The sequence below is a fragment of the Macaca thibetana genome, chromosome 10, assembly GCF_024542745.1.
Source record: "Macaca thibetana thibetana isolate TM-01 chromosome 10, ASM2454274v1, whole genome shotgun sequence".
Taxonomy (NCBI): Eukaryota; Metazoa; Chordata; class Mammalia; order Primates; family Cercopithecidae; genus Macaca; species Macaca thibetana.
This window is the reverse complement of record NC_065587.1, coordinates 74,656,049-74,670,933: the sequence shown is the minus strand read 5'-3', so window position 1 is coordinate 74,670,933 and position 14,885 is coordinate 74,656,049. Positions and strand designations below refer to the sequence as shown.

Sequence of the window (14,885 nt, the reverse complement as noted above, 5' to 3'; positions counted from 1 at the left end):
CAAGCATACCAATAAGCAGCACCTTCTAGAGCCATCATAAAACCCAAGAAAGGAAAACCACTAGGCTCTGACTGGCAGAGGCAGAATCTTCTTGGGGATCTACAAATGACTGGTCACAGTCATTTGCCTTGCTTTGGGCTGGGCGTGGTGGCTCATACCTATAATCCCAGCACTTTGGGAGGTTGAGGTGGGTGGATCACTTGAGGCCGGGAGTTCAAGACCAGCCTGGCCAACAGAGCAAAACTCCGTCTCTTCTGAAAATACAAAAATTAGCTGGGCGTGGTGGTGCACACCTATAATCCCAGCTACTCAGGAGGCTGTGGCACATGGATTGCTTGAAAGTGGGAGGCGGAGGTTGCAGTGAGCCCAGATCACACCACTGCACTCCAGCCTGGGCAACAGAGTATGACTCTGTCTCCAAAAAAAAAAAAAAAAAAAAAAAAAAGTTGCTTAGCAGACTGTTCTTAAAGCCCAATACAGTGTTTATGTGCTTGTACGAGGGAGAATAGGTGACCCTGTTTTAACTCCCTTGAACTATTCTGTTCATAGGTGAGGTCACATAACAACGACAAAGACTAGCAAAACAATGGTTAGAGAAATGGTTAATATTTCCTAATAGTTGATGTCTCAACAGACCAGGATGTTTGTACAGCCTATGTAACAGGAGACTGGCTCAATTCAAAAATATGGTCAGATATAAGTTACATATTACTCACACAAACTCCAAATCACTTATGCCACCTAACCATGTCCTCTGGAACACACACAGTACACGCTTTGAGAAAATTCACTTGTGAATTATTAATGCATTTTACAAGCAAAAGAACAAACACTAAATGACTGATTTTCTACCTGTAGCATCTGACTTTTTCCTAGGCCTGGATCTCCAACAACAAGGATGTGTGGGTCTCCTCGAATTGGAATTCTGTTTTTGTCATCTGCAAATTTCTGGCTTCCTCCAAAGAGTGCTAATGCCAAACCTGCTTTAACAAGCTCAAGTGCGAAAAAAAGAACAAAAAACAAAAGTAAGGAAAACATAAAGATGACTAGTAAAGAAGGTACTCCCCTACTTCTATAACATTGATTTGTTTGGGGATTGCTTTAATTGCCTGATTGAATGTTAATTTTTTTCTAAGAAAAGGAAGTCTAAAAACAAACTTCTATCATGTAAATGATTAAAAAGTAAAAACTTGAAAGCATACAAAATCAGAGAGGTATCTTAGAAATTACTAAGCCCTACCTTGCAAGGCATAAATCCATTCCACAAAAACGAGAAATATTTTTTTTTCTGCTTTAATACTGGCAGTGTCTAGTCACTTTAAAAGCCCATTTCTTACCAAAAGTAGCTGGGTGTGGTGGCACGTGCCTGTAGTCCCAGCTACTTGGCAGGCTGAGGTGGGAGAACTGTTTGAACTTGGGAGATGGAGGTTGCAGTGAGCCGAGATCGCACCACTGCACTCCAGCCTGGGCGACAGAGCAAGACTCCGTCTCAAAATAAATAAATAAATAAAATAAAAGTCCATTTATATTTACTCTAGTTGGTAAAAGTTTTTTCTTAAAAGGAGCTATACGGCTGACACCTATAATCCCAGTACTTTGGAGGCTAAATTGGGTGGATCACTTGAGGCCAGGACTTAAGAGACCAGCCTGGGCAACATGGCAAAATCCCATCTCTACAAAAAATACAAAAAAAGTAGCTGCACATGGTGGAGGACGCCTGTAGTCCCAGCTACTAAGGAGGCTGAGGTCAGGAGGATGACCTGAGCCCCAAAGCTTGAGGCTGCAGTGAGCTACGACTGCGCCATCACACTCTAGCCTGGGTCACAAAGTGAAACCCTGTCTCAAAAAATAAAAAAATAAAAATAAAGGAGCTATAGTTTGCTTGCCTCCCATATTATTAGTTTACAAATAAAGATTCATGTTAAAATATAAATAACTGGCCAATAGAAATTTGCTACTTTCTGGAAAGTCTTTATATGTTATTTTTGCTAACTTTGTATACTTTTTGAGTAAAGACGAAGTAAAATACTTACTTCATGACCAAAAATGACAGGGCAAAGCGAGCTGAAAAACAGAACACAACTTATAAATTCTAATTTATACTTCATTGATCCATTAGATCTCCTTTACAATTTGTTTAACTTGCTTAATATCAACAAAGACAAATGTAAAAAATTTACATCCCCTCAACTCAAATTTTATTCTTACAGTAAATTTCTCAAAATTCTTGGTTAATCTATAAAGGTTAGAATGTTTTAAAAAAACTCTGCCTGGATAAGGAAAAGAGGATACTTGCAAAGCATCTTAAAGTAACCAAATACAATGTTGCTCTTCTTGTACAACTGGCCTTAAAATGCATCACAATCATGGTCTTCCATTTTAGGATACAGGATTATATTGTATTTTATGTGAATAGACATCTTGAGACTGTGAAGCCAAGACACTGACAGGAGACTAGGAAGTGAACTCAGTATATAATAGTGTAAGATGCGGTAAAATTTCCTTTTTTTCAGTTCAAGTCAAAAGGTCAAATTAAATAAGAAAATGAGGCGGGGTGCAGTGATTTGTAGAACCAGAAAGTTCAGAAAGGTGGGATAACTCAAAGCATGGGCCTCCAGGCTACAGGTAAATCTAAACATTTTCTGGTTGACAATTGGTTGAGTTTGTCTAAAGACCTGGGATCAACAGAAAGGAATGTTTGGGTTGCAAGAGGTTGTAGAGACCAAAGTTTTATCATGCAGATGAAGCTTTTAGCTAGCAGGTTTGAGAGAGAACAGGCTGTAAAATGTTTCTTATCAGACTTAAAATCTGTGTTGATGTTAATGCCAGAGAGGTATAAGGCATGTCTGACCCCCACTTCCCTTCGTGGTCGGAATCAGTCTTTCAGGTTATATCTTGAAAGCCCTGGCTGAGGAGGAAGTCTGTTGAAATGGGTGGGGGGGGCCTTAGAATTTTATTTTTGGTTTACAGGTTCATGCCTGTAATCCCAGCATGCACTCTGGGAGGCCAAGGTGGGAGGACTGCTTCAGCCCAAAAGTGCAAAACTAGCCTGTGCAACAAAGTGAGACCCCAATATCTAAAAAAAAAAATTAAAAATTAGCCAGGCGTGGTGGCACACACCTTTAGTCCCAGCTACTTGTGAGGCTGAGGTGAGAGAATAACTTGAGGCCAGGAGTTTGAAGCTACAGTGAGCTATGATTGTGCCACTGCAATCCAGCCTAGGCAACACAGCAAGACCCTGTCTCTAAAAAAAAATTTAAAAAAGAAAAAGAGTATAAAGCAGTACATTTATATTTGTCAATTTATAAACAAGGAACAAACAAAAATAGGGTGGGAGAAAAAACCAGGAGTAAAATGTGAGTCTTTATTCCCTTTTAATATATGTAAACACAGAAGGAAGTGGTAGTGTGCTCATATCCCCTTGGCACTCACTGTTCAGTATGTTCCGACTTCCTACTGTCACCTGCACCTGTCTGCCAAAGACCTTTCTATGGCCACACAAGCATCATCAGCAGGCAGGATGGACAGGCCAGAAGTGCTGAGGTGTTTAATACTCCTGGGGGCAGTCCCAAATGTAGGCCCTTCAATGGAAAAATATTGAGGCTGGCTTTCCACAGTGGAGTGTTCCACTGGCCCAGGAGGATTATGTCCCAGATGCTAGTGGGTCACCTGTTCGTTAAGGCACCTACACTAGCTGCAATCACTTCCCCATTTCCCTACCAGTAACTCCAGAATCACCTCCCAAGTAAACTATGTTGACCCAAATCATTGCTTCTGAAGGAATCTAAACTAAAACATAAACTTCCACTGTCACCTAGGCTGGGTTGACAAACTTTTTCTTAAAGGGCCAGGAAGTAAGTATTTTCAGCTTCGCAGGCTATACTGTCTCAGTCACAACTACTCAACTTGTAAACCTGCAAGCAACTATGAACAGTAAGGTAAGTAAGCAGGGTGGGGCTGTATTTTAATAAAACTTGACTTACAAAAACAGGCAGCCTGCCTAGTTTGCCAATCTCTACTAGACTGATAATGGAGGACCATGAAAAATTCTAGTTTTGATGCTGAAATCACAAACATGGGGGGGGGGGGAAGCAAACTGTGGGAAGAAAACTAAAGTTTTCCATACTTTTCTATAAATATGGGAGAAGAGGGACCACTAAAAACGTTCAGTTTTAATTTAATTCATAACCATTAAGAGGAACCAAAGATATTTGGATTTTCAACCAGGTTGCTTCCTTGGCCACCTGCTCAAAGGACTCACTCCCAGACTACCCCAGCAACCCTAGATTAGAGCAGCCTCTCTTCCAGGGTGGGTCTGGATGGCTATTTATTCAGAGGGAAGTAGGATTTAGGGACAAAAAGCCCCTGTGGAGCACTATTCTTTACTCAGTCGGCTAATTAACATATTAAAGCCAGAAAGAAAAAGCATCAACTCCTCTTACAGACCTGAGCCTACTGAACAGCAAAGCATGACAAAATCACTATTTTTTAATTTTATTTTGTTTTATGAGACAGAGTCTTGCTCTGTCACTAGGCTGGAGTGCAGTGGCACAATCTCAGATCACTGCAACCTCCACCTCTCAGGTTCAAGAGATTCTCCTGTCTCGGCCTCCCAAAAAGCTAGGATTACAGGTGCCCGCCATCATGCCCAGCTAATTTTTCCATTTTCAGTAGAGACAGGGTTTCACCATATTGGTCCGGTTGGTCTCAAACTCCTGACCTCAGGTGATTCACCCGCCTCAGCCTACCAAAGTGCTGGGAATACAGGCGTGAGCCATCGTGCCTGGCTAAGATCACTTTTTATAATACAATGTATTTCAAAACATTCTCAGTTCTTCACCTCTCTTAGATATATCTATTATTCAGTCTCTCTCATTTTCTCCGATTTCTTCAAAATTACCCCACAATTGTCAAAAAATTATCAAAAGTAACAGTATGTTGCAGTAATTAAGTACATTATAAAATCCCACTTAATCTTTAGAACAACCTTCTGAGGTAAGTCTTACTATTTCCATTTTAAGGTGATACAAATAAAGGGGAAATTAAGTAATGTGTCCCAGATCACACTGGAAGTAAATGCCCAAAGCAGGAGTCTAACTTAGGTTTGTCTCCAAAGAAAAGCTCTTAACCACTAAAGCAAAAAATGCCTATACTTTGCTTCTTCTCCACGGCATGGCAATAGCATGGAAATAAAATTATCAAATATTTATTGAATATATATTACTTCTATTTGAATCTCTATGAACAACACCCTACACAGAACTAATTGAAGTGGCTTTGGAATTCACTGTCACCTCACTCTTCTGTTGAGCAACAAACTTCTTGTGTAAGATAGTAAACACTCCGTATTGTTTAAACTAGAGATCAGCAAATTTTTTCTATAAAAGGCCAATGCAAAAATACGTGAGCCATGTATATGTTCTCTGTCACAACTATTCAACTCTGCCACTGCCGCACAAAAGCAGCACACTATGTAAATCAATGAGTGTGGCTGTGTTCCAATAAAACTTTATTTATGGACACTGAAATCTGATTTTCCTTTTTTTTAAAGACAGAGTTTCACTCTTGTTGCCCAGGCTGAAGTGCAATGGTGCGATCTTGGCTCACTGCAATCTCCATCTCCCAGGTTTAAGTGATTCTCCTGCTTCAGCCTCTCAAGTAGCTGGGATTACAGGCGCCTGCCTGCCACCACGTCCGTCCAATTTTTGTATTTTTAGTAAAGACAGGGTTTCACCATGTTGGCCAGGCTGGTCTCAAACTCCAGGCCTCAAGTGATCCACCCACCTCGGCCTCCCAAAGTGCTGGGATTACAGGCATGAGCCACCACATTCGGATGAAATCTGAATTTCATATAAGTTCATGTGTTGTGAAATATTCTTTTAAATTTTTTCAACCATTAAAAAATATAAAAAGCATTCTTAGTTCATAGGCCACACTCAAGTGGATGGTGCACTGGATTTGGTACACAGACTTTAGTTTGCCAACCATTTTGACTAGTTTTTTGTTACCTGTAGCCAAGAGAACCCCCAACATGCATGTATGTAGTAAAATTTCAAATGACAGCGTACATACTTGACAATGAGTTTAAACAGGTTTTCTTCAGCTTGAATCTCTTGGATGGCATAAAGGTCTTTAAGTGAGAACTCCATCAACATTCCATGCTTACACCCATCCTCAGAACTCTTTGTTTTCTGTCCTTTGCTGTTACTAATAGAATTTGCTTCAATGTACAAAAGGAACATACACTTGTCATTCTTATTTCGAGAACCTGTAAATTAAAAGTTTTAAATACAATAGTTGGTATTTTCATTTTCCCTACAATGACTCAACTAGAATATAAAACAAAGTCATAGTGAGCTACAAATAAATGTTTTTTTTTAAAGGGAATGTTTCATCTTATGTAAGCAAAAGAAATTCCTCAAATTATTTGAGATTCAGGAGCATCTTAGAAAAGACGAATGTGGACAAATCATTATTGAGAGACAAATAATGAAAAGAGTTGTACCATACCTTCTTCTGCATTTGAGACTTTGACAATTCCAGTAACAGTCACTGTGTCTCCCGGGACACAGCTATCCACAAGATCGTGAACAAGCTCACATTCTATTGTTCGTGGAATCCGACCTGCTTCTCTCTGATCATCAGACATCAACTCCTGAATTCTAAAAAGTTTAAATAGTTTTCAGTTAGAATACTTACTTTGGATGGTTTCTGCAAGACATTAACTATTTAGAGTTCACATGATGCTGAGCAAGATAAAGGCAGATTTGTTTATTAACAGTTTAATGGTGTATCTAAAATTACTTCAGCAGTTTCCAATTCAAGATAGCAGAATGAGTGTATGTATTTGCCTAGCCTCCCTCTAAAATGTCCATCAAAATGAGTCACTAAAAATTTGGGGGTATGTAGAGGTATCATCAGAAAATGAGATATTAATGAAATTTTTGAAAACAGCAAATGGTAAAGTATTGACGGATAAAACAAAATGAAGTCCGGAATACATATAGGCAACTGCTACAAGTGTACAAGAAAAGTGGGACCCAATGTTCTTAGCAGAGCCCCAGAGGAGCTTCCAAGTTGGATGTGGCAGGAATGGAGAGCAGGAGTGGATGGCTGGAAGAAAACAGGGTTATCAATTGAAAGACAATAGTTGTTGAGAATTTTGGAGAAGGTGAGTGGACAGTGGGTAGGGGAAGAATGAGTACTTTATCATCTGGCAAAAACCAGAGCACTGTTCTAAGGAAACAAACCCATCTCCTCTGTGAAGGGAGCTAAAGTGTGCAGTGAGAATATCAGAGCTTCAGAACAAAGACTCTTCATTCTACCATTTGAGAAACCCCAATTCCAATTCAAAAACACATTCATAAAGCAAAATCTGACAGCCCACACCCCTATCTTTGTATTCAGAGGTGAAGTCTTGTGAGAAAAAACTACTACCTCAAAAATTGCAAAGGAAACCTATCCTACCTACTTCAAATACTTTCTCATTCCTCATCAGATATTTGAAAACTAAATGGCAATAATTCAGGAGCATTAAAAACAAAAAACTGCCTAAGAGTTTTGAGAAAATATTGCCATCATAAAACAGGAATAAGCCGCTATAAAAAGGGAACTATGGGAATACAAGTATGAAATCAAGAAAATTTAATGTATGTATATAAAAATCAAACATTTGTAGAGAAGATATAAGAAAAAGCCAAAGAAATCTAGAAAACAGCACAAAGAAAATGAAAGAATGAGGAACAATTTAAAACAGATGAATAATCCAAGGACTGCCTCTGATAGGAAGCTGAGAAAACAGTCAGATATTCTAGAGTTGAAGACAAAAGACCTTGCCAATCAAGCAGCATAGAGACAACTAGATACACTTTCACTGTTTCAGAGCATGACAGATAAAATGGTTACAAAGAGGAGGAAAAGTCCAGTCTTCAAAGGAATGAGAATCAGACCAGCACCAGACTTCTCATAAACAGCAGAGAAAATTAAAACCAAATAGACTTCGATAGCTGGCAAACTCTTAGCCAGACTAAGATCCAAATAAAGACATTTTCAGACATGTAAGGGCTTAGAACTTTTTACCTGTCATGTATACTTTCTGAAAATTTACTTGAGAATACTCCTTAGAAAAACAAAATGTGCAATGAAGCAACATCCCAGGATGAAGCAGGAATGCAGGTCTGGAGAACTACTGATCCAGACTCAAGCAGAAGGAAGGTGTGTTTTTTTGTTTTTGTTTTTTAAGAATAAAAGGTGGATTCCATGTATTCCATAGTATATTTAAGAGAGAATGGAAAATTATGGTGAAATGGCACAGGCATACTCTAAGAAGTAAAACCAGCACTCAGAAACTTTAGGAAAAATAAAGTACTAAACAGCAAAGTTACAGTCCAAATATGATGCACACTAAAATGTGGGATAATTCCGAATAACTAGCAGAGTATAAGAAAAGATAATTTGATGCTTGGGTTATTTTCATTTAAGGGGTAAAAACCAACAAAACAAAACTACAAAACCCAGTGACATAAATTACATCTCCTTTGCTTGGCATTTGATCACTTCACTTGGTTCTTTGTTGAGCTATATTTACATTTTTATGTTAATAAAATGGCAAGGGAAAGGAGTAGAAGGACCGCCGTAATGAGGACTCATCAGACGAAAAGGGGTGTTCAATACTGGGACAAAGCTGGAGGTTTTATGTTTTGTGGTAATAAAGTTATTGGCCCCTAAAATGGAAGAGACACCTGCCAAGTGGAGCGTGAAGATGGTCAGATCCACAGACGCTTCTGCATGTGCTAGGTTTCCTGCTAAAGGGTTAACTGTACAGCCAGATTCAGCACCGGCTTCGACTACTGAGGACGCAAGTAGGAGTAGAAAAGATAGTGGGAGAAGTCAGAAGCTCATATTATTTATCTGTGGGAATGCCATATCGGGCATTTTTATTAACATAAAAATGCAAATGCCTGTTTATTGTTGTTGTTAGACATGACCTATAAATAAAGTCTGGAAGACAATTAGAAGACAAAAGGTAAACCTTGACAATTTAAAGTAATGTCGAAACTGAGAAAGTCTAGAAGTGGAAGATAAAAGAACAAGTATGTTTCTAAAGTCCTCAGCTCACATAGAACGAATGCAGTAAAGCGAAGGATGAAAGACATGCAAGAATGGTACCTAAAGTTATGTATAATGTAATAGCAAGTTGTGGGGACTGTGCCTTTCCACACTGATTGAATTTTTAAAAACATGTACATGTTATTACATTAAAGCATTTTTTACTTAATAATTAATGTAAGTACAATCATTGAACATTAAAATAATAACTTTGGAATACATTCATCATACATCTAGATTATCTCTCAATGTTTTTCAGGTCATGGGCCAGGTGCTGGCATCCACCTAACCTGCACGACTTCAAACCCTGCTCCAAGTTCACTCACCACTTCACCATCAATTCACCCCCCCAAGACCCACTTTTTAAAGATAAGTCACGTGCAGTAGTGAGAAGGAAGGAAAGAGTAGAACAAGGAGTTTGATCTGTAAGTGACTCTGAATAATCAATGGAAATAACTCACTACCTCCAGACTAACCCTTTGTCCCTCTTAAGTGGTAAAAGTCCCACAGACTGGGTTGGAAATCAGGCTTTACTATACTCATAGGCTACACGATCATACTCAAGAGTCTTAAACATTTCCTCTTATAAAACGGAGTGTTTGTAAAGATCTCACTATAGTACAATTATTACACATGTTGGTCTTAATTTTTCAGGGAAGAAGGGGGTGAAGCAGTTAGTAGCAGACCATCTTATCTTTTCCCTAGGTTCTTAGTTTTTAGGACCATCTCATTTCAGCCAGGTTTCCTAGAGAGCACTGACTTCAAAACCATTCGTTATTTTATATTTAGGGATGAGCTATAGGTCTACAGCTAGAAAAAACGGAATCAATTACGGGATGAAAAATACATACACAAAGAAAACTCTGACTTGCAAAAATAAAAAAAGCTATTAAAAAAAAACCTATAGTAAAATGCCCCATTGCAACATTGAGAACATAAAATGAAACATGCCATTTCAAAGGAAGTCTTTATCTGAAAACTTCAAAACAATATTATTTCTATCACAGCTTATTATGGAATGAATCATACAACTTTGCTTATGGCCTATATCCAGTTCAATTAATCACATAATTGAGATATAAAATCAACTATTTCTCAGTAGGACATAATATTTGCATAATTAATCCTTTCCGGAATCTGACAGACAATAAATTTCAAATAAAGACAATTATTTCAGCCAGGAGTGGTGGCTCATGCCTGTAATCCCAGCACTTTGGGAGGCTAAGGCGGACGGATCACAAGGTCAGGAGATCAAGACCATCCTGGCTAACACGGTGAAACCTCTAAACTAAATCTCTACTAAAAATACAAAAAACTTAGCCAGGTGTGGTGGCGGGTGCCTGTAGTCCCAGCTACTCGGGAGGCTGAGGCAGGAGAACGGTGTGAACCCAGGAGGCGGAGCTTGCAGTGAGCCAAGATCGTGCCACTGCACTGCAGCCTGGGCGGCAGAGCGAGACTCCGTCTCAAAAAAAAAAAAAAAAAAAAAAGACAATTATTTTAACATACAAACTCTTCATCAAATAAACTGTCTACTATACACTATTATACACTTTGTCATTGTTTAGATAAAACGTACAATATAATACAGCAAAATTAAGGATTTACTCAACAGTGTGACATCTAAAGCCTGCCTTTTATATAACAGATTGCTTACTTGATTGACTGCCAGTCCATTGTAACTGTGAGAGGAGAGCTGCGGAGAGCAGTAAATGACCTGCCTCGACATGCAGGCACAGGACACTGAATGAAACAAAAGTAATTCACATTCAGATTTTGATAAACTATAATCACACCTCAGGAAAATTCAGTTAAAACATTTCATTTAACATTGTTTTAAAAGTTGGTCTCACGATGCTAGTAAAGCAAAATCCAAGGACTATTTTCTCCTGCAACAATTTAATATCAAGAGCTTTTGAGGCACTTTCCAACTGATCCTTCTCGCTTACTGTTCTTATCCTGCTATGGGTATGCAAGGTGCTTTCCTTGCCTCCCACAGGAAGCACTTACTGCTCCTCTGTGCTCCTGCCACCTCTCACTCCTTGAACGCCCCCTCATTCTGTCCCACATGCCCAGTGCCAATCCTCTCCTTTTCAAAAGGCTTTCCAGAGTTTTCTTTAATCCCCAGCTTTCTCATCTAGGCTCCTTTTGCACTTTCTGTATAGTGTAATATTTATTACACCACACAGGCACTTGTTTGGTGTTTGGATCTCAAGACGCATTTATAAATTCAGACTGTGGCAGACTGTACTTGCCAAATATGATTGCAACAATATTTCTCTTCGACCTTTTTAGAACCTTGCTACTCCTCCATTAAGAAAAGGAGGCTAATTCCTTCTCCTGGAATTTGAGAAGGCTTGTGACTCACTCTGTAACCAACAGAATGTGACAGAGTGATGTTGCACAACTTCTGAGATTAGCTCACAAAAGGCAAGGCCATTTCTGCCTACCAACTGGACTTCTTGCCTTGAAGCTGTCAGCAGCCATATAAGCAGACTGAGCGCCCTGAGCTGCTATACTGTGTGTAAGAAGCCCAAACTAGCCCACACAGCCACATGGAGAAGAGGATGCCTGGCCAGTCCCCAGCCACCTTGCTGTACTCCAGCCGCAATCTGACTACAACTCCACGAGAGGCCTGGAGCTAGAACTAGCCAGTTGAGTAGTTCTTCCAAACTCCTGACCCACAGGAATCATAAGAATAAAATGATCGGCTTTATTTTCAGCCATTGAGTTTTGGGGTGATGTGTTATGCAGCAATAGTGGCTGGAAAAGAGATCAACTGAAACAGCCATCTTTCTGTCACTTCAAATCCCTACAGTTCAGACAAATGAAGGACCTCATCACGACATCACTCATGAGTCAATGCTACCACCTACTTTATTAGAGAACATGAAAATACCCTGTACAAATACTGTCTAGAAAATTTGATTTAAGGAGGTCGAGGCTGCAGTGGGCTGTATTCATGTCACTGTACTCCAGCTTGGGTGACAGAGTGAGAGCCCGTCTTCAAAATAAAAGGAAGAAAATACCTGGTTTAAATCAGGATTTGAATTCTGGCCTCTGAGCTCAAGGCTGTACCTTGAACCTTAAGTCAAGACAAACACCACATGAAACCCATCTGTCAACACCACTGATTATTCAGAACCAATAGCTGAATCTCATATACCCTCTTCTTCTAGTAAGAGCAAGAAGCCTTAGGAATTTCAAACATCTTACATTTCCCTTTTTAATTCTTCAAGTGATTATTTACCTCACTAAGGATTCAAACCTTTACATGAGCAAAAATTTAGCAAATGTTAAATTTATTAAAGCTCAATGGTGATAAAGATGACTCTGGGTACCACCGAGGAAACATTATACATCCATGGTAATGAGGGCTTAATAAATAAATGGTGTCAGGACAAATAGCTTTTCACCTAAAAATTAGATCACTAGCTTGTTTTTTTAAGAGATGGGGGTCTCACTATGCTGCACAGGCTAGTCTCAAACTCCAGGGCTCAAGTGATTCTCCTGCCTCAGACTACTGAGTAGTTGGGACTACAGGTGCATGCCACCATGCCCAGCTTAAATTCCTAGTTTTATGCCATTCACCAATGCCTTAAATTCCAGATGGACAAAAGATCTAAAGATAAAAAACAAAACTTAGGATTATTAGAAGCAAATGCAGGAAATATGTTTATAATGCTTGAGTGAAAAGGGCTTCTTATTTATTTATTTATTTATTTATTTATTGAGGCAGAGTTTCGCTCTTGTTGCCCAGGCTGGAGTGCAATGGCGTGATCTCGGCTCACTGCAACCTCCACCTCCCGGGTTCAAGCGATTCTCCTGCCTCAGCCTCCCGAGTAGCTGGGATTACAGGCATGCGCCACCACGCCTGGCTAATTTTGTATTTTTAGTAGAGATGGGGTTTCTCCATGTTGGTCAGGCTGGTCTCGAACTCCCAACCTCAGGTGATCCGCCCGCCCAGGCCTCCCAAAGTGCTGAGATTACAGGCATGAGCCACCACGCCCAGCCGAAGAATGGCTTCTTAAGCAGGGCATAAAATGTACAAGTTATGGAAGAAAAGATAACAATTTGATGTCAAAATGTAAAACTGTACAATAAAAAAACCCACAAAGTTAAAAGACAAACCAAAGACAGGCAGAAAATATCTAATGTACATAATCAACAATAATTAGTATCTAGAATGTATAAAGAACTCCTATCAATAAACTAATAGAACCGGGCACAGTGTAGTCCCAACTACTTGGGAAGCTGAGATGGGAGGATCACTTGAGCCCAGGAGTTCAAGGTTGCAATGAGCTATGATCATGTCACTACACTCCAGCCTGGGCAACAGAATGAGACACCATCTCTAAAACACAAAATTAAAGAATAAACCAATAAACAGGAAAATGAACATTAGATATAAATAGAAAACTCAATAAAGAAAGAAACTGAATGGCCAGTAAAGATATGAAAAGATGCTCAACCACAACAGAAATCAGAAAAATTCACATTATAAATGCAATATTATTTACACCTACCAAACTGTCAAAAATGTACAAGTCTAACAATACCAAGTGTTACTGAAAGTATGGAGAAATGGTAACTGCTTAACACTACCAGCAGGGATTTAAGTTGGGAACAATACCCTGGAAAGTAATTTGGTAACACCTAATGCAGTTAAAAATAAGTACAGCCGGCCAATCCCAGCACTTTGGGAGGCTGAGGCAGGCGGATCACGAGGTCAGGAGTTTGAGACCAGCCTGGCCAACATAGTAAAACCCTGTCTCTACTAAAAATAGAAAAATTAGCCAGGCATGGTGGCGCGTGCCTGTAGTCCCAGCTACTCAGGAGGCTGAGGCAGAAGAATTGCTTGAACCCGGGAGGCGGAGGTTGCGGTGAGCCGAGATCTCATCACTGCACTCCAGCCTGGGCAACAGAGCAAGACTCCGTCTCAAAAAAAAAAAAAAAGTGCAGCCTACAACTTAGTGTTCCTCTGCTAAGGAAACATGTACAAGAATGTTCTCTGTAGTATCATTTGTAATTATAAAAAACTGGAAAGAGCACAATTGTCTACCTCCAGGAAAATGGATGAATAGTGGCTATTTATTTAAAGCAACACTCCACAACAGTAAAAATGAAAGAATTCGATATGTATTAAAATAGGTAGAACTTCAAAATAACCAAGTAAAAAAACAGCTGCATGTTACATTCAGTATACCATTTACGTAAACGCAATACAAAAAACTAACTCTACATACATAGTCAAGAATAAAAATGTAAACTTGAAGAACACACGCCAATTTCAGAATAGTGGTTGCATCTGGGGAGCAAATAAAGGGAATAAAACTGAGAACAGAGAGACTTCAACTTTAACTATGTAACCATATTTTTGTTACAAATTAAACTAAAACAACAAAACATTAATATTTGCCAAATCATAGAGTAGATAAATGTTAATTACACTATTCTCTGCACTTTTCCATAGTTTTAAAATCTAGTTTAATAAAGGCTAATAAAGATTTTAAAAAACCCATCACTTCTAAATAGTAGAAGAAATAAAGCGAAAAAAAAAAAACTTGGTGTGTATACCTAGAAGTCAACAGAAATATGAATGGAAGAGATGCATATTATAATAACTTCAGGATAATGATCATCCCTGGGAATGGTACAGGTAAAGGGTAAAACACAGACACTAATTGTGCCAGTAATGCTTTATATCATTAAAAAATGTATTTGGAGCTGAAAAACGTAAATTCGGGGTTACGAGTAGTGGAATGTTTTATTTATTTCTA

At 39.1% G+C, this 14,885-nt stretch overlaps 2 protein-coding genes across 2 annotated transcripts in view; one reads left to right on the top strand and one right to left on the bottom strand.

The window, feature by feature from the left end:
* The window catches only part of TRMT6 (tRNA methyltransferase 6 non-catalytic subunit), a 267,426-nt gene that overhangs the window by 231,054 nt on the left and 21,487 nt on the right, over window positions 1–14,885 (top strand). The gene's annotated exons all lie outside the window — the stretch shown is intronic.
* MCM8 (minichromosome maintenance 8 homologous recombination repair factor) overlaps window positions 1–14,885 on the bottom strand; it is a 43,528-nt gene that overhangs the window by 20,745 nt on the left and 7,898 nt on the right. Inside the window, exons 8-12 of the mRNA XM_050745270.1 lie at window positions 10,763–10,848; window positions 6,511–6,662; window positions 6,073–6,268; window positions 2,034–2,064; window positions 853–993 (exon numbers count right to left, since the gene is read on the bottom strand). Of these exons, the coding sequence (XP_050601227.1) occupies window positions 853–993; window positions 2,034–2,064; window positions 6,073–6,268; window positions 6,511–6,662; window positions 10,763–10,848 (606 nt within the window). The remainder of the gene's footprint in view (window positions 1–852; window positions 994–2,033; window positions 2,065–6,072; window positions 6,269–6,510; window positions 6,663–10,762; window positions 10,849–14,885) is intronic.